The 20,978-nt window shown below is 41.5% G+C and overlaps 1 protein-coding gene across 11 annotated transcripts in view; it reads right to left on the reverse strand.

The window, feature by feature from the left end:
• GNAL (G protein subunit alpha L) overlaps positions 1–20,978 on the reverse strand; it is a 147,078-nt gene that overhangs the window by 47,212 nt on the left and 78,888 nt on the right. For all 11 annotated transcript variants that reach the window (XM_023648221.2, XM_070220706.1, XM_070220703.1 and 8 more), the window contains one exon: positions 3,508–3,605. In XM_023648221.2, the coding sequence (XP_023503989.1) occupies positions 3,508–3,605 (98 nt within the window). The remainder of the gene's footprint in view (positions 1–3,507; positions 3,606–20,978) is intronic.

Raw genomic sequence — 20,978 nt, forward strand, 5'->3', positions numbered from 1 at the left:
GGACAAGATGGCCTGAGTATTGTGGTCCTGGGGCTTTACTCCAAGATCATGTCCCTTCACTGGTTTGACATTGAAATGTCATTTCTTTTATGAAGGGAGAGAGATGGGAGATGGAAGCAGCTTATATTCCTTTAACATCTTATTTGGCAACATAAGAAAATTTGGCAGCCCTATGTTCTAACATGGTCTAACAAATGGTATTAAAATGTTATTTGTTTTTCAAACCCCTCACCTCCTCCAATCTCAAAACCTGAGTGTTGAGGAAAAACAAGATAGTTATTAAGAGGCAAAGATTATTGATCCAACTCGATTCCCATGCATATGAAAATGGATAAAAAAGCAAAGTTGGAGAAGTTAGGATTAACCTAGATAGTGACGTTTAGAGGGGGAACTGATTTCTGTGATTCTGCGTGGCCCAGAGCTAAAGTATAATCGAAGCTTTGGTTTCATTCCTGACAAGCCTGGAAAGGGAATCTGGACCTCACGCCCCAGAGTCTCACTCACAAGACGGTTTTCATCCGTGGCGCTCGGTAATCTGAAAGGACGGAATTGAAAGAGACAGCAGATCTTGGCTGTGGTCCCGCCTGTTGGTGGGAAAGCGTGATCCTCTCGGCACCCTAGCTGACCTCCCTGGGCCTCCGTTGCCACATCGGTGGCATAACAGCAAGAGCTTATCTAGGCCTACCATGCACCAGGCACTATTGTGAGGACTCTGCATATCTACTTATTTAATCCTAGAACAGCTGCATGAGAATAGATCCCATAATTTTTCCTATTAAAGTAATTTGCCCAAACTCTCACACAATGGTCGGTGGCTGAGCTAAGATCCGAATCCTAACTGCCTACTGTCAAGGTTCATACTACTTCTTTTTAAAAATTTTAATTTGCATATTCTATTTTAAATTAAAGCGTTAATTCTGTCACTATAGTGCTGTAAGAATCAGTTGTCTCTTTTTTTTTAAAAAAGAGAAATTCCGAGTTTGACACTGAGTGGCACTGTGGCGTCCCCTCGCCACACCTTTGCTCAAGAAATACTGGAAAAGTAGGATAAAACACATATTCCACATCAACTTCAAATACAAATGTATGTGAATTTTAATATTATTACGAGCTGTGCTAGAAATTCCAGCTGCTAACATTTTCGTAGTATATCCTTCCCATCTCTAAAACATTGTGATTTAACATGTAATTCTGCTGTGGCTTTTAAACGATTGTGAAACGACACGTTAGAGAAAGAGCGAGAGAGAGTAAGAGGGAACAGTAAAGGCCCTTCAGGAAGTGGTGTGCCTCCCGGGATCTCTCAGCCTGCGTGTCAGCTCCCCCGGAACCCGATCGCCACTCCCACATCCAAATCTAAACCAGCCTGGCTTTCTGGACTTCACGACCCAGCTGTGGAAGGAAAGCAAAGGTCCTCACCAGCTGACAGGAGAGTAACCACAGGAATGTACTCACAAACGTAACAACGGGGCGTGGCAAACTTAAAAAGGGAACGTTGATTTAAGGCAAGTTGTGAAGGAACTGTTAAACATGGCAGGAAGTGAGAAATTTTAAATAATTTTCTAGTTAATAAAAATTTTTAGTTAGTAAATAGTTTCTTTAGCAGATGTGGTGGAGGATCATTAAAGCTTTCAGTGGTCATTTCAGGGCGTGTGGAGCAGATCCGTGCGCCATCTCTGTTTACGCCCTGCCCTGCCAAGCGCCGCTCTCTAGATACAACTGCTGCTCATCAAATGCTCACGGACTGAGGTGGGTGTAGCCAGTTCTTGGGCATGATAAGAAGAAGGTTAAGTAAATCAGTCTCCCCCATCTTGGCCCAGAAATCCTCTTCCGTCCTCTGGAGGCCTCCCTCTCTCCAGATGTGATTCTAGGCTCCTCCTCCTGGAACCAACATCTAAGGCCTGAACTCCCTCAGTCCAGGACCTTCTCCTCTCTCTTCACTGGCTCCACTTGTGTTCGTGCATTTCCAAGCCCATCAGTGGGCTGATAACATCCGATCTCTTACTGCCAGTCTCTTTTCTGAGCTCCGGCTCCTACAGCCGACCCCCTGCTCGCTCTCTCCAACTGGATTTCCCTTTGGCATCACACACTTTAACTTCTCCAAATCAAGGCTTGGTATCTTCCTCTGTCCTCCCATATACAACATTTCTGGGGTTTCTCTATCTCAACAAATGGCACCATGACCCACCCCTTTGTCATCCTTGATCGCCCTCCCCCCACCTCCCTCATACGATCCACCAGCTACTTCTGTCTTCCGGTTCCCAGACTCACCTCCATGGCTACCACTTGAGTCGAGGCATGCCCCTGGGGTCTCTGCCTCCTCCTTTTAATTCTCCATGCTGCAGCCAGGGTGAGCCCCACAACCTCACTCATCCAGCCAATGGGCACTCATGGCATTTGGAAGAAAATCCAAGTTCCTTGGTATGACCTTCAGCGCTCAGGAGGGTCTGGCCCCACTGACCTCTCTCACCTGTTTACGGCCACTCTTTCATTACTTACCGGCTCCCAGAGTGGCCTCGTGTCAGTGCCTGGGACACAGCCAGCACCCCCCTCCTTGGCCCTGGCCATTGGCCCCACTCAGTACCCATCACAGGTGATGGTGTCTGAACTCCTAGGGATGAGGAAGGGCTGGGGGGGCCAACAACTACTCTCTCCTCGAAATGAGTATTCACGACGTAGCTTCATTAGTTGGTTCCAAATATTCTGAATTCCCAGATTTTATGCTATGGAATCTCTTTGACAAGCATGAATTTTTAGAGTTTACAGACTTAAAATGTAAAAATGCTCATTTCCTGCTGCCCAAAGAGTTATATAAGACAACTTGTTAAATATAGTTTTATCAAAATAGCAAACATATCTAGAACTTCTTGTTTAACATTCTTCTGGGGACCATTATTCTCTAATAGTTATAGAATGAATCTAAAATAGCAAAAGAAAATGGGAAAAATGAGCATTTCAGGGAAAAACAATGAGCCAGCCTGGGCACCACAGTCCTTTCCTTATTCTTATTTCTCTTCGTAACATTTTTTCACCAAATATTTACTTATTAATACCATCAACTTTCAAGGTTCTAGTCTAATTCTGATGTGTATAGGATGATCTCTTATTACTTTAAGAGCTTGGGCTTGATTGCAGATGTTGATATTATTTTAAAATTTAATTTGGGGGCCCCTGCTCCATAATTAAAATATAAGGAATACCTAAATATGTTATAATTTATGAATATGCCTACCACTCTATAGAAAGCAAAAAATGAACAGAACTGGAAACAGAGATCCGGATAAAACGAGTACAACTGGTTCTGGTTCTCCCCCGAAACACTGACTGCTATTGGATTTTCAGTTTTCCATCTACTAACCACATCCCAGTCTAACAGCTGATTTCTGCAGTGAGATGTTAATTATTTGTTCCTTGCATTCAAGAAACGTCAGTAACCCTGGGAGGGCAGCACAGCTGTGGGTGCAGGCCTGTCTTCAAAGAGGTCCGGGCCCTGCGCGGGGACAGACTTACTATTGTGCGCAGTCGATCAGCTGGTATTCATTTGACCTCTCAAAGCACGCCTTCACGCCTTCATCATCCCAAAGTTTCTTCACATGATCAAAGAATTCCTAAAATTTGAAAGTTACAAATGAGAAAACGCAGGCATTATAAACTTTCAAAAAGTTAAAAGTAAAAAGAAACTGCCAAAAAAAAAATCTGCAGGTAGCACATGAATTGTTTTCTCTGTGAAAGTCTACTTTGCACTCAGTAAAATACACAGATCTTGCACTCAGTGTGATGAAAAATGGATGCATCTGTGTTATCATCGCTCAAGTCAACTTGTCAAACATTCTTATCATTCCAGAAAGTTCCCCCAAATGAAAATTACAAGTCAAAAGTTAATGACATTCATTAACTACAAATACAACTAAGCACAACTTTAAAGTTCTTAGCATTCAGTAACTTAACTAGCAGAACTGCCACTTCAGCAATGAAAAAACACGCTTATTATCATGGCAAGTTCTGTTTCTTTAAATTTCCTATGTGAATCATGATTATGAATAGACGTGGTTGAGCAGATGGGTTAATTTGGCCCAGAAGCATCAGGTACATAAGAAAGAAATCTTTAAAATGACATTCTTTGGGGATAGCAATTTACTGTTTTTTTGAGTGTTTAAAAACTATGAGTTAAGCATGGACTGTGATTTTTGCTTCGTTCAAGCGCGCGCAGGCAGAGAGCTCAGTTTCATCATTACAGCAGGTAGCACCCTCTGAAACAAGACCCTTCATCTCAAAGTAAAAGGTGGCTTTATGAATTCATTATTTCCAAAATTACCCAAATTAAATCAACAGCGCTGCGGAAGCAAATGACTGCAGATTAGTCATAAAATATAAAAGAAGTTACGTAAATTTTCACAAAACACTTCGTTAGAATATTTATATACCTTCCCACGTCAGTCATTAGCCCCTCATGGCAACCCCAGGAAACACCCATTTCTGTCTTTGATCTGCATGGAAGAATTCGCGGGCTACAGGGCCAGTGAGCAGTCGATGCCAGTATGTTCATCCATTCACTGTGGCTGCCACAGTCCCCAAGAATCACCATACATTCTTCGGAGAAAAAAAATAAAGGGTTGGTACTTCTACAGAGTCACAACTCCATACAAGGGTGGATACAAGTATTGTGGGGCCTGATGCTTACACAACTGGCGGGGGGGTGGGGGGCTCTTTGAAAAAAGAAAAACAAAATTATGAATACAAAATTAGGTACAAAACTGGGGTCGGCCCGTTGGCGCAGTGGCTAAGTTGATGCATTGTGCTTCGGCGCCCGGGGTTCATGAGTTTGGATCCCAGGTGTGGATCTATACACTGCTCATCGAGCTATGCTGCAGCGGCATCCCACATACAAAGCAGAGGAAGACTGGCATAGATATTATCTCAGGGCCAAGGTTCCTCACCAAAAAAAAAAAAAATTAGGCACAAAACCTTGAAAGTAGGAGTAGGCATGAGGGTCCCTGAGCTTAAGCTTCACCAGCTTCTAGTACATCCAATTCTGACGTCCCAGGATCAGGAACAATTATTAAAGTTATGCCACAAGTCTCTATGTCTATCGTCTGTCTATCACCATCATCAACAAATCCAAACTGTCCACAGCTGACAATGAAGCCACAATCTCCACATGAAAGAGAGTAGCTGAACATCTCAGTTTTTATCTTGTCTCCTTAGATTTGTGTTTCCTTCTGGAATCTCCCACTGCTGCTCCTATCACTCCAGTAAAAGAGTTTGTAGGCCTCCTTAAGAAAACTTTCTTCTAAGAGCCATCTGAAGACACACACAGACACACACACCCCCCTACATCTACAGAGAAACACTCTTATCACACTATCATTGCAATGGTCTTGGAAGACGGTGATAACCCCGTGTCATGGTTATACTCAGAGTTGAGCCCCACCTCTCTCCCCTACTGCAAAGCCCCAGTGCAGTCGTCCCTTGACTAAAGTTCCTTACTGTCTTTAACGAGTGTCAGAATCAGTTTTTCTTTAACAGTCTGAGCCGAAGCCTTTGAGACAGAATTACAGAGGAGAGCTTGACCTGAGAATCAAGACACACGATTTCTGGGGTACATGTTGATAGCAGTAGTAAAACAGGCATTGTGGGCACTGCGCGTTTAAAATAGATGCTTTGGACAACACCAAAGAAACACAAAAGCAACAACATTCTCTCTGCTTCAGCTTCCTCACTGGTAAACAAAGAAGTTGGACTAGAATACAGTGAGGTCCCCAGGATTCTCCATGTTTACTTTTTAAGGGGTTCTAAAAGCTTCATGGAAAATTCCAGGGCTGCTGCTGCCATTGCTTCTTCAACTTTTTATTAGGGAAAATTTCAAACTTACAAAAGCAGAGAGAACGACTTCCCAGGCACTCATTACTCAGCTTCCACATTTACCAACACACAGCCAATTTTCTTTTATCTGTATCTCACGCCTTTTTCCCATCTTCACAATGAATCACTCACACCATGTTCTTTCATTTCACCATCATTTCTAAAAGATAAAGGCTTTTAAAAATTGTAGCCACTATGCCACTATCTTAAAAAAAATAAACAAAGAAATGATTCAGTAAAATCATTAAATATTCGGTCAGCTAGTGCAGCTTCTTTAGTTATAATTAAACATTTGTCCACAGCCAGGCTAGAATTCTCAAACATTTGCTAAAACAACTGGGAAACAAATATGAGGAATAATTTTAGTGTGTCTCCATTAGCAACTTGGATGAATAATACTAGATAAAAATAATTTCAGTGTTGTGTGTGTGTGCATGTGTCTGAAGAGTGATTCACAGTGAAATGTAACCTGTTTTTCACATCTGAGAATATAGGGAAATTGAGAACACAAAAATACTACTAAGTGACACTTCTTAATTTTTTCTGTATTAGGAAATATGAGAATCGCCTTGTGATCTTTACATATTTAGCAACTGGAATACATGAACATTTATGTTACTCTTATTCAAAGGAATTTGAGTTGTGTTATAGAAAACAAAAATTTAAATGATACCAAACTTAAACCTGCCTTTTAAAAGCAAGGCTTTAAATTTTTATAGCACAATTTTGATTTTTAAATCAATATTTAAACTAAAATTTAAAAAAATTTAAATACCTAACTCCTCCATTTCCTATTGTAACATTTTCCTTCTAGTACTGCTGTCTACATCTTCCTTTCTACACCAAGTACATTCAAAGCTAACTTGGAATTCTCAGAGGAGTAATAAAACATTTTTTTTGCTTTTAAATTCTTCATGACTGCTTTAAAACAGAAATAAACATATGACAAGAAACAAAATAAAAAGTTCTTGCATGATTTCTCTGCTAATATAATACAATAAAATAACAATATATAATACAATAACTTTTTGGTTACACTGACACTTGAGTACATTTTTCACTTTTGAAGTAAGAATCAAAAGCCTACTTTGTATCTCTTGAATTTGAACGTGGTCCAGTGCTGTGGAGTCAAAGCTCAGCACACTCACAGGTCTCAGGCAGAGCTGCTTCGGGTGCCCTGTGCTGAGGCTGGCGAAACTGCTACCGGGTTGAGTGTAAAATGTTATTCCTTATTCCTATGGCACAATATTCTTTGCAGGATGACTGATGGAAAATATTCCTCTTTCATTTCAGTGTCAGGAATACTTTGCATCTCTCAAGCAATTGCTTTTTAAATGTTATTCTTCATTTTTAATCTTATGGGCCCTCTGACTTTTCTGCCGTTTTTATTTACATCAGTCAGTTGACTGCATAAAAGTGTAGAAATCACATTTGGGGGTCAGTCCCAGCAAGTGTGTAGGGCTTTGCCTGATGCTCTGAGTACCAACTTCACTTCTGGTTCTACGTAACTTACTCTCCCAACTTCCTTCTCCTACATTTTTAGTTTTTTTTTTTTAAGATTTTATTTTTTTTCCTTTTTCTCCCCAAAGCCCCCCGGTACATAGTTGTATATTCTTAGTTGTGGGTCATTCTAGTTGCGGCATGTGGGATGCCGCCTCAGCGTGGCTCGAGGAGCGGTGCCATGTCCGTGCCCAGGATTCGAACTGACGAAACACTGGGCTGCCTGCAGCAGAGCACGCGAACTTAACCACTTGGCCACGGGGCCAGCCCCCATTTTTAGTTCTTTTATTAACTTGTATTATAACTTTGTGAGCAGCACTAAATGCTTTCTGAAACAAATTTTAGTATAAATAAATGTTTAATGTTACTTTTCATGGTAACATAGTGAACAACGTCCACAACCATGATCAAATGGACCTTAGAAATAGGCAGTCTCAGGCTAGTAGTCATTTAAATGGAATTTTCTAAAGCTCAAATTCCCGTCTGATTCATCTAAAATACACCCACTCCATTTTATCCCTTGGATAACAGAATGATCTAATAGGTTTCTGTCGTTTCTTTTTTCAGCTATCTGGTGGCTATCAAGTTAAAAGTCTGTGTGGGATCTATCATGCCTGGTTAGCGCTATCATTTTATTTATAATCTCTGTCCACCCTCAAGTCTAATTTTATACAGTATGTCTAAAATTCTACTTAAGGACAGCTTTCAGAAACTATGCTAAAAAAAAGCAAACAAACTATTAAAAATCATTAGCAGTCTCCAAACTCCTACCTTTCCTAGCAAGAAGCATGACCACCATGGGCAACAATCTCAGCAAGTACCCAAATATAGAAAGAGGCCAAGTGTGCCCCCAGCAATCTTCTAAGGGTCTCAGATGTCAGGTCTCATTTGAGTCTCAAACAGCCCTGCCATGTAGGTGATTCAATTCCCATTTACTGATGACAAAATGAGAATGATTAAGGATACTTTATATTTGCTCAAGCTCCCTTGACTAAGAAGTCATCAAACCCGGATTTGAAAGCATGCTCTGAATCCAGCTGGCTTCCCCACTCTCTGGTCCATAGCAGCTCCTTGTGCGTGCGAGACCAGTGAGGACAAATGCAAATTTATCATATACACCACCCTTGTCTATTTTTTCCCCTTAGGACAGCCTACTTTAACTATTAGTAGAATCATTTTTCACAGCTTTTTGAGGTATACTTTACATAGCATAAAATTCACCCATTTATTTATACAGTCCTGCAAACACCAACACAACCAAGTTTTAGAACACCGCCATCAACTCCTCACCCTCCCCTGGAGCCAAGCCCTGCCCCCGGCCCGGTCCTAGACACTGTTCATCTACTTCTGTCTTTATAGTTTTGCCTTTTCCAGAAATTTCATATAAATGAAGTCATGTAGTCTTTTGTGTCTGGCTTCTTTCACTTAGCATGGTATTTTTGAGATTCATCCATTTTGCTATGTATATTAGCAGTTTTATTTTTAATTGCTGAGTTCTACTCTATGGATAGACCACATTTTGTTTATTCACTAGTTGATGGGCATTTGGGTTATTTCCCGTTTTTGACTGGTATGAATAGTACTGCTAGGAATATTTTTGTACCAGTCTTTGTATGGATTTTTATTTTCATTTCTTTTGGGTTGATACTCAGGAGTGGAATTGCTCGGTCACATGGCAAGTGAATGTTTGACCTTAAAAAACTGCTAAATTGTTTTCCAAATTGGCTGTTCCATTTTATATTGTCAAGAGCAATGTCTAGGGTTCTAGTTCTTCCACAACCTTACCAATGTTTAGTTTTTTCAGTCTTTTTAATTTTCCTTATTCTAATGGGTGTGAAGTGGCATCCAATTGTGGTTTTGGTCAGCATTTCCTAATGACCAATGATGCTGGACACTTTTTCATGTGACTGTTGGCTGCCTGCATATCTTCCCTCTGAAGTATCTCTTCAAATATTTTGCCCATTTAAAAAACTGGGTTGTATGTCTTCTTACTACTGAGGCTTTTTTTTAATAAGGATAAGAGATTAAAATAATTGTCTGCCTTCAAATTCTTTGTCAGCTATAGCTTTTGCAAATCTTTTCTCCCAAAATGTAGCTTGCATTTTAATTTTCCTAAGTATCTGTTGATGAGCAAAGTTTTTAATTTTGATGATGTCCAATTAATCCATTTTTTCCTTTTCCCATTTAAACATTTTTGGTTTCTAAGAAATCTTTGCCTAACCCAAAGTAAAAAATATTTCCTCAAAGTTTTCTTCTAAACGTTTTATAGTTAGAGCTCTTCCATTTGGGTCTATGATCCATCTGATTTAATTTGGGGTATGGTAGGAGGAAAGGGTCAAGTTCCACTTTCTTCCATATGGACCCTCAGCTTCCCCAGCACACTTATCGAAAACCTATCCTGTCTCCATTGAATTACCTTGGTGCCTTTGTTGAAATTAACCATCTACATATGGGTCTATTCCTGGACTCTCAATCCTGTTCCACTGATCTATATGTCCGTCCTTATGCCAGCACCATGCTGTCTTGAATACCGAAGCTTTGTAGTAAATCTTAAAATTAGTAGTGTCAGGTCCTCCAACTTTGTTCTCCTTTTCTAACATCACTTTGACTATTCCAGGTCTTTTGAATTTCCACATACATCTTAGAATTGCCAGATTGTCAACTTCTATAAAAAAGCCTGCTGGTATTTTGATCAAGATTGCATTGAATCTACAGGTCACTTTGGGGAGAAGTGCCATCTTAACAATAATGCATTTTCTAAACCATGAACATGATACAGCTATTTCTTTATGTCTTATTTAAATTCTCTCAATAATGTTTTATAGCTGTCAGTGTACAGCTCTTTTGCATTGCTTGTTAGATTTTTTTCCCTAAGTAGTTTTTTGTGTGTTATTTTGAACGTACATGGTCTTTTAAATTTCATTTTTGGATTTTTTCCATTGCTAGTACCTAGAGATACAGCTGATTTTTGTATTTGATCTTGTATCCTGCAACCTTGTTAACTTCATGTATTAGTTCTAGTCGTTTTCAATTCCTTCCCATGTAGCTGTGTCCAGAAAGTTACTACATAGCTCTGGCTTCTCCTTTTCTCTCCCTAAAGCATGACCCATGAGGCCTGGGGCAGAATTAGAATTCCCTGCAGTTCCAAAGTGCATTGGGACTGAGCCAAGGGACCTTCACTGCCCACAGTGCCAGGATGCATGGGTTCTGCCACTCTTATACTTGGTTTAAAAAAATATTTTTAAAGATACAGTAAGATTTGCCTAGAGATTCTATCTTTTATTTCCAAATTATAATCTCACAAAACAACTGATAAGTATAAAGTTTAGTAATCAGATCCATGACCTACAATAGAGAATTAAATAAACCTACCCTATAGGGATGGGAACATACAATTTTGCTTCAGTATTTTTTTCAGCAAAATTAATTTTTTAGCTTTTGATTTTCTCCTTCACAATACTCCCACTCTTACACCTAAGATTCTTTCTCTAAAATTCTAATTATCTGAGAAAATTGTGCACTTGGAGAATGCCAAAAAAGCTCAAAAGAGAAACTTATTTGTGTGGGAACAGAAATAAAATAATTAGGTATTTTCATTAGGGATAAGAGACTCAAGGAATCACGATTTTAGTCTTTGCTTCCAGACAAGGCTCTATCAAGTTATCTGACAAAAATTCTCCCTTGAACATCAAGCCTGCATTATACAACAGTTTAAGGTATTATTCTTGATCCTCTTAGTCACTCTGAATCCTTTCTGTTTTATGTGCTGAGAGGCTAAAACGAGGAAGAAGGCCCTCTTTTGGGGAATAAAGCTAGATTTAAAGCAAATGTTTGTAAAAGTGGGTTTGCTGTATTCCTGCTGACAATGTTTACAGCTAGAGACATATTTCCTTGCATACTAAAGGTGCCTAATGAGGAATCATAAGACAATATTTATGGTTTGAGCATGGATTTTGGTATTTGAGTGCCTAGGTTCAAATCCCAGCTCGGGGGGCTTCTTAACTCTGACTACTGTGCCCTGCTCCATGGGGATGACAGCCCTTCTGGGCAGATGTTGACACATCAGCCAGGACTGACCAGTATAAGGTAGACAGGTGGAGGCAGGTGGGTGAGGAGGTGCACATCAGGGAGGGCACACTCAGTCTGAGGACAGTAAAGAGCATGATGATCAACCACGGGAAGTGCTGGTGGGGGGAGGGGGTCTGGGAGATTCCTTCGTCCTTGGACACAAGGACAGTGCCCAGAACATGACACCCAAAACACTGTAGTTTTGGTAAAATTGTGGCAAGGCCTGCCAGATTCCAACAAGCCAAGAGAGAAGCACATAGTGAGGAGACAGAAGTCGTGTAGCCTTGAGAACCGAATTCTAGAAACATCTACCAAACACCTGCTGGCATAAGGCATCACAGTAGGTGCTGGGTGTAGTAGAAGAGAGGACACAAGGTTTCTGAACGTAATGAGAAGGGTGAGCTCCGATCACCAGCATGAGGTAGGTTACGGTGTGGAAAAGAAGGGACAACGTGGACAGGAGCCCCAAGGGGCACTGTTGTCAGCACTCATCTGTGACACTGTGCTTCCGATTCCTGGATCTGCCCTAGGCTTTCAGATCTTCTGGGAAGGCCCCCAAGCTACTGTGATTTGTCCAGACTTACACACTCAACAGCTGGTGAGGGAGTGAACCTGGCTGTACATAACTCATCCGATTACTAGAAAAAAGGGGCGCAGAACACTTATGGAAGAATGCGTGCCACAACTAGGAAATGAGCAGTAATGGCTGTGTGCTGTAAATTGGGCTTTGAAATCCTCTGCACGGCCTGGGGTGCCAATGACCGTCTGCTGAGACAAACAGCTCACCCCACAAGGCAGCTGGAAGGGTGATCCCCTTAATAATCCCTGTCTTATTAGGGGGCAGCTGCATGTATACCCAATACCCTAAAACTAGCTGATGGTGTCCTCAGTGGGAATGAGCAAAATCATGCAGGGGTTTCGTTCTGTAAAGTGCAGCCCTGCAGCCCTGTGGCACCGGAACAGCAAGAGCCTTCTCCGAGAGGTAACAAACAGCTACAAGAACCTCAACACCTCATGACATGTTAGAGGAATTAGGTGGTTCAGATTTCTATGTAGATATAAAAGAAAAGATTTCAAAGGCAACCACTGAGCTCCTGGGCAACTCTGCAGCAGCTGCGAATCTGGCAACAGACAACTGACATAAAAGGGAAAGAAAATTGTCCAAAAAACCCAAACACCTTGCAATTCTATACTTGTGTGTTTGTACAAGATAATCTCTAAGATTTCTCCTAGTTCTGGGACTCTCGGATTTTAAGTTTTATATTTTCTGTCTTTCTATTTTGTATGTAACACTTTTATTGCTATAATTCATATACTATACCCTTGACCCATTTAAATGTACAATTCAATGGCTTTTAGCATATTCATAGAGTTCTGCGACCATTACCACAATCACTTTTAGAATGTTTTCATCACCCCCAAAAGAGAACTCATACCTATCAGCAGTCACTCCTCATTCTCCCTTCTCTCAGCCTCTGGCAACTGCTAATCTCCTGTCTATGAATTTGCTTATTCTGAATATTCGTATAAATAGAATCATACAGTATGTGGCCTTTTGTGTCTAGCTTCTTTTGCTTAGCATAATGCTCTCAAGGTTCATCTCTGCTGTAACATGCGTGTATCAGTGCCTCATTCCTTCTTATTGCTGTATAAGATTCCATTGTATGGATCTACCACATTTGTTTATCCATTCATCATGTGATGGACATTTAGGTTGTTTGTACTTTTGGCTATTATGAATAATGCTGATATGAACATCTGTGTACAAGATTTTGTGTGGATGTATGTTTTTAATTTTCTTGGGTATATACCTAGGAGATGCGCCTCTTTTCTTTCCCAAGAGAAACATCTGGAACTATGTTACAAAAGTTACTAGTTGGAATTTGATTCAACATGCTTAATTCACCTCAACATTTAATAACTTTATTAAACACTTGGTTATTTATCCTAATGGAAGCAGATAGTGTGGCAGATATTACAAGATGGTCAATTGCATCTGGCTTTTGAGTCTATTTCAGACTTAAATTTGAGGACAGATAGACCTGACATTCTTGGAATTCCTGACAATTCCAAACACATAAGCAAGCCTCAAAGGCAACCTCACAGCCCAGCTCCTTCTCCACCAGCCCCACCCACCTGCTCTTCCAAGAGCTCAAGACAGCCGTTTCCTGAGCTCCCTTTGGGCCACACTGTGCTGGACCACGAGACAGCAGTGAAAAAGGCAGAGCTAGCTCTTTTCGACCAAGTCAGTGTTTGGAAAGAGAGGTGTCTGGGGTCGGGGAGTGGTTATTCCTTCCACACCCTCTACAGTGGACTCAATCAAAGTAAGGCATGTCATTCACTGATTCACTCAGCAAATGTCACTGAGGGCCTGGAATGGGTAAGATTTGTGAGGGGGCAGTAAGAACAAACAAAGTGAAAAAAACGGAGGCCTGGCTGGGTAAGAAAGTGTGGGATTTCTTCTGCAGGTAACGATTAAGGTCACGCCCTCCAGGCTGTTGAGTTCCACGGTTAATTCTCAGTCCGTCTTACCTGACCTATTAGTAGCATCTAACACAGCTGACCACTGCCTCCTCCTTGAAACACTGTGCTCTTGGCTTCCAAGACATCACTCTCCCCTGCTTTTCTTCCTCACCCATGGTCACTTCTGCTTGGTGTTCTTTGCTGGATCCTTCTCTTTTCCCAGCCTCCTAACACTGGACGGCCTCATGGCTTAGTCCTGGATCCTCTTTTCCATCTAAGCCCACTTTCTTGGTGATCTCCTCCATTCTGCAGCTTAGATGCTATAAATATACTAGTGACTCTCAAATTGACATCTCCAGCTCAGACCTCTCTCTGAATTCTGGACTTGCATATCCAATTGCCTGCCTGATATCACCTCTTGAATTCTAACCGGCACCTGCAACTTGGGAAGTCCAAAAGGGAAGTCCTAATTTCCCCTCTAAAACTTGCTCTACTTGAAGTCTTGCCCAGTCGATGGTAAGGCCACCACTCAGTTGCTCAGGCCAAAAGCCCCTGAGTCACCCCTGACCCCTCTCTTTCTCTCATGCCCAACATGTGATCCTTAAGGAAATCCTCTTGGCTGTACTTTCAGAATACACTCAGATTCTGATCATTCCTTACACCTGCACCACTACATTCCTGATGGAAGTCGTCATCTCGGACCAGAAGTTACTGCCACAGACTCCCAACTGGCCTCTGTTTCCACCCTTTCTCAAACAGTCTTTTCTTTTTCTTTCTTTTTTTTTTGTGTGAAAGATTAGCCCGAGCTAACTACTGCCAATCTTCCTCTTTTTTCTGGGGAAGACTGGCCCTGAGCTAACATCCATGCCCATCTTCCTCTATTTTATACGTGGGACGCCTGCCACAGCATGGCTTTTGCCAAGCGGTGCCATGTCCGCACCTAGGATGGGAACTGGCGAACCCCGGGCTGCCGAGAAGCAGAACGTGTGAACTTAACCACTGTGCCACCGGGCCGGCCCCCTCAAACAGTCTTTTCAACTCACTAGCCAGTGACTCCCTGAAAACACATCAGACCACATTATAACTGGGCTCAAACAATCCAATGCTAACAACCCAAGCATCCCTAGACGGATGAATGGAGAAACAAAATATGGGATATACAGACAATGGAATCTTATTCAGCCTTAAAAAGGAAGGAAATTCTGACGTGTGCTACAACATGGATGAATGTTGAGGACATTCTGCTAAGTGAAATAAGCCAGTCATAAAAGGACAAATATTGCATGATTCCACTTATATGAGGCACCTAGAGTAGTCAAATTCATAGAGACAGAAAGTAGAATGGTGGTTTCCAAGGGCTGGGGGAGAAGAATGGGGAGTTAGGGTTCAATGGGGACAGAGTTTCAGTTTGGGATGACGAAAAAGTTCTGGAGATGGATGGTAGCAATGGTTGCACAACAATGTGAATGTACTTAATGCAACAGAACTATACACTTAAAAATGGTTAAAATGGTAAATTTTATGTTTTGTACATTTTACCACAATAAAAAAAGTTTATTAAGAAAACAAACGAAATAAAAAAAAGAATCCCATGCTTCCCATCTAGGAGCAAAATCCAAAGTCCCCACATTATCTGACCCCCCCATTCCCTCTGACCTCTCCCCCCACCTGTTGCCTGGCTCCCTCTTCTCCAGACACATGGGCCTGGGTGTTCCTGGAACAGGCCAAGACTGCCACCTCGGGGCACCGCTCACGCTCTTCCCTCTGCAGGACACCCCTCCAGGTCTCTGCTCACATGCCACAGTATCCTTAGCACTCCTACACAAAACAGCAACTCCAACTGCCCCCGAAGTCTCTCTCTCCATTAACTTGCCTTACCCTCCTCCCCCAGGCATCAGTCCACCACACGCTTACTTATTTCTTGGTTGTGATCCTGTTTGCTCCCCTAGAAGGGAAGCTCCATGAGGAGCTTTGACTCTTCTGTCTGCTGCTGCATCCACAGCATCTAGAATCAGGCCTGGCACATAAACATTCAACAGCTATTTTTGGAATCTCTGAATGGATGGGGAGTCATTGGGGTTTTGGATCCCAGAGCTCTGCTTCAGGAATGTGCATCCAGGGCCGACGACGACATGGTCTAGAGAGATAAACCATTGTACGCAGCAAGACTAGTCCGAAGGACACTACGATGTCGGGTGTTTTTGAAGAGATGATAAGTTTAATTTAGACAAGTCGAGTCACTAGTGAAATGGTCAGAAAGATGTCTAGTAGGGAGTTACAGATGGAGGACTGGAATTCAGTTCGGGGTTGACGCTGGAGACTGGACGAATTGGGGAAGGATCTCTAGGAGGTTGCTGATTGAAGTCACGATGCTGAATGAACCTGCAGAGAGAGGTGGTGAGAAAGCGGAATAGAATGGCAAGGAAGGGACCTTAGAACACCTTGATCTGGAGGGTTAGAGGGTTGGAGGAAGAAGAGGAGAGTTAAGAGAAGAAACAAAAAAGTAAAGTGAAATGAAAATGAAGAAGTAATATGGGGGCGGGGCAATCGCAGAGGTGGAATTCAACCAATCACCAAATTAAAAGTAAAAAATTAGGAGTAACAAAGAGTTAGACAGACTACTTCCTTCAAATCAGCTCATTTATTCCAATAAGAACTCAAACAACTTCCAGGGGCCATGCACGACATAAGAAACCCCACAAACACAATGGGTTCAGTTCTTACTCTCACAATTAATCTTTTAGAGCCAAACAATAAAATTAGTGGGCAGCAATAGGATTTTCGGGGCAAGTCCCTAAGAAGTATGGATCTTTATAAGTTTTTTGCTAACTTGACTCTAAATATCCAAAAAAAAAAAAAAAAAGTTATTTCCTTGGCAAGTGGTCTATCGAGAGGGAATAAATTAAGGCATCTGACAGATTACAGGAAAAAGAAATATTTGTCTTGTAGTCTTTATCCGACGACATCTACCTTTCTTCTTACCCCAAGAAAAGTACTCCTAAACTTTCAGGGAAACAGGTAACCAAGTTCAATATTTGAAAAAGCTTTGAAAAAATAAACACTATATATGATGGTTATGTATTGCACTGATTATTGCTATGACTGTTATAAGGACCTACTTGGGACCACTTACCTGAGCACTATCTCCCTAGTCTCTGACCACAGAGCCCCTTCCTCAGAAGAATCTGCTACTTAAAGACTGTAGAGGAGAGCAGTTCCGACCTCTCTCCTTGGATGTCTAGCGATGTCTTAAACTCAACACGGCCAGAGCCGACCTCCTGATTCCCCTAAACCTGCCCTGCCTGCAGCCTTCACCTCTCAGCAGAAGAGGTCAACTCGGTCTTTCCAGTTGCTCAGACCAAGCTGTGAAGTCATCCCCGATGCTTCTCTTTCTCTCACTGGCTGTATCTAATCCATCAGTACGATTCTACTTTCAAACTGCATCCAGAGTTGGATATCTTACCACCTGAACGGTTTTACCCACCAACACCTGTCATCTGGATTCCCGCGAGAGCTCCCTACCCAGTCTCCCTGCTTCCACCCCACAGTGTCTTCTGAAACTGTGGCCAGGAGGCCGCCTCCACGGCGGAGGTCAGCTCAGGTCACCCCGGTGCTCAAAGCCTCCTTGGGGCTATTCACTCAGAGGCCCTACAATGACTCCAGGCCCCTCTTTCTTCAGTGGCCCTCTCTCTAGGCCCTCTCTAGTATCATTCTCCCCCTTGCTCAATGCTCCGAGCACAGTGGCCTCCTGGTGTTCCCTGAACCCCCAGGGGTGCTCCCCACGGGGCAGTGCCTCGGCACTACTGTTTGGCTGCCTGGACTGTCTTCCCTGATCCTGCCTTACCTCCTTCAGGTCTCTCCTTCAACCCCCGCTTCTCAGTGAGACCCTCCCTGACCATCCTCTTTAAAACCCTATCCCCTCCTCCTCCACTCCCATGCCCCTTAGCTGACCCTAAGTGGTCTTGTCTCTACAGTGCTTGGCATTTCTTAAAATGCAGTTTAATTAATTTATTTCATTCCTAACTCAACAGGAAGCTTGCTTCTTTGATAACACTGTCCGAAAGAGTTAAGAAAAAGGAATACTAAACAATCAAGCAATTTAAGAGATGTAACTTTGTATACTGTAAATAAAACATTTTTTTCTGACTGCAAAGAAGAATTAAAATTAGGTGAGTCCAAAAAAGTGATATGACAATCTAAATCAAAAGCCTTAAAAAGGATGTCTTCAACTAAGTGGTTCTATTAAGAATTTATCCTAAGAGGAAAAAAAGGTCATCGAGTTGTAAAAAACTACATGTCCATGCAGTATTATATATAATAGCAAAAAGTTAAATGTCTACAATAGAGTTTGCCAAATGAGTAATGGGTTACTCATAGGATGACTACTAGGTAGCCATTAAAACTCAGGTTGTAGAGGCATCTTTATTAAATGAAAAATGTTTCTAATAAGTTTAAAAGGGAGGTTTTAAATCAGTAGCTATGTTAAGATGCCAACTTAGTAAAACATAGGTAGGCTCTCTGTAAGATGCTGGAAGGATATCACCCACGGTTTGTACTGTTTTTCTCTTGGGGATGGGACTATGGAAAGACTTTGTTTTCTTTCACAGTACTTCTCTAAATTAAAAATAAAAATCCTACCATAAACACGTACCCTCATCACACTACTCCACGCACCGATGGTGCCCAGGGGCCACCTTTCACTGGCTTTCTGCTTATTACGCTCAACTCTCAATATACGGCATGTCTGTCTAGAATTAACTCATGGGATAGAATGGAATGCTTGTTTTCCTCTAGTGCAATAACATTCTCCTTTTGGTGGAACGCTCTGTTGTCTCTTAGCTGACCCCAGCTTTGATGAACCTCACAGCTGGGCCCTTCATTCCTGCAGCTCCCCAGTCACCCGGAGCTAACCCACGGGGAGGCCACTTCTCCTTAGGGAAGGCTGTTCTCCACCTCCCTGGAGGCTGAGGAGATCCAAAGGACCCACGTGAAATCCAGGCCTTCAACACAGAAAGTGCTTCTGGGCCACGGGACCAAAGTGTCCAGGGGAACCGGTGGCCTGGCTGGCAGTGGCAGAGTCCCACCGTTGTTCAGGTCATGACATAGCCCGATGCCCAGACGTGCAGATGGAGGCCTGAACAACATCATGCTCGAGTTTCAAGGAAATACCTGTCTAAAAAAGGTCTCAGCTAAACTTTTCTCATAATGGAATCCGTATCAAGTACAAAGGCTTTCATTACACTGATCTTTTGTCACTATTCTTAAATCTGTTGTTTAGCATGAAGGATAGTTAGAAAAAAATGCAATATTTATAAATTATTTTAATCTATTTTTCCCTAAGCAGAAATTTAAGAAAGCTATTTTTTCCTGACAACATTGTTAGATGCCTGTTTAACGTTGTGTTTTTTAAAAAAATGTTTTAAACTGAGGTGAAATTTGCATGATATAAAATTAATCATTTACACTGTACACTACAGTGTCGTCAGTATATTCACAATGTTGTGTAACCACCACCTCTGCTTAGTTCCAAAATATTTTCATCAGTCCAAAGGAAAATTCTGTGCTCATTGGGTAGTAAATCTCCATTCTTTCCTCCCCCCCAAAACCAGCAACCACTCAACTGCTTTCTGTCTCTATGGATTTGCCTATTCTCAATGTTTCATATAACGGGCATCAAACAATTTGTGGCCTTTTGTGACTGGTTTCTTTCACTCAGCATAACGTTCTCAAGGTTCATCCCTTTTGTAGCATGTGTCAGTACTCCATTGCTTTGTGTGGCTGAGTAACATTCCACTTTATGTACATACCACCTCTGGTTTATCTATTCAGCTGCTGATGGACAGCTGGGTTGTTTCCACCTTTTTGGCTATTGTGAATAATGCTGCTATCAATGTTAGTTTACAGATAGCTGTTCGATTCCCTGCTTTCAATTATTTTGGAATTGCTGGGTCATATGGTAATTCTTTGTTTAACCTTTTGAGAAACTCCCAAACTTTTCCACAGTAGCTGCACCATTTTACATTCCCACCAGAACTATGAAGGTTCCAATTCTCCACATCCTCACCAACACTGTTATTTTCTGGGTTTTTTAAATTATAATAATCCTAGTAGGTGTGAAGTAGTATCTCATTGTGGTTTTGATTTGTATTTCCCCAGTGGTAATGATGTTGAGCATCTTTTCATGTGCTTAATGCCATTCCTATATCTTTTTTGGAAAAATGTCTATTCAAGTCCTTTATTCATTTTCAATTTGAGCTGTTTTTTTTGTTGTTGAATTGTAAGAGGTCTTCATATACTCTGGATACTAGGCTCTCAACAGATATATGATTTCCAAATATTTCTCCCATTTTGTGGGTTGTCTTTTCACCTTCTTGACAATGTCCTTTGATGCACGAAAGTTTTAAATTTTAATGAGGTCCAATTTATCTATTTTACTTTTGTTGCTTGAGCTTTTGATAACATATCCAAGAAATCATTGATAAATCCAACGTCATAAAGACTTATTCCTATGTTTTCTTCTAAGAGTTTTATAGTTTTAGCCCCTATATTTAGGTCATTGATCCATTTTGAGTTAATTTTTATATACGGTGTGAGGTTACGTATGTTGTTTAGAGTTAGTTTAATCTATATTATTTTCTCAAATTCACATGAATTTTTGTTGGAAAATGACATATTTGAATACCATAACAAGTCCATACTACCTAAACATTCCTAATTTTATGAAGGAATTTTGTAGTGCCCCCTTTCCCCAAATAGACTATGAATAATCTCCTATGGTAGTTGCATCATCATGTCACTGTGATGGTAGTTTGTCAAAGACGTTTTAAAACAAGGATTACCTTCTCCCTCACAATTTGTCATCAATGCCCAAGGATTCCCTAAGCACCAACAATCAATCATTCAACAAGTATTTACAGAGTTCCACCTCGGCTATTGAGCTCCTCTCTGCAGTAATCCACTAATCTATAATCAGCAATGAATCTGTCTGGGTGCCACGTTACGAGTGAGGAGACCGCAGTGGATGAGAACGAGGTGGTCCTTGTCCTCAAGGGTCTGTAATTTTGCAGATTATGTGCCCAGCATGAGGC

This window comes from Equus caballus, chromosome 8, assembly GCF_041296265.1.
Source record: "Equus caballus isolate H_3958 breed thoroughbred chromosome 8, TB-T2T, whole genome shotgun sequence".
NCBI classification, from domain to species: Eukaryota; Metazoa; Chordata; class Mammalia; order Perissodactyla; family Equidae; genus Equus; species Equus caballus.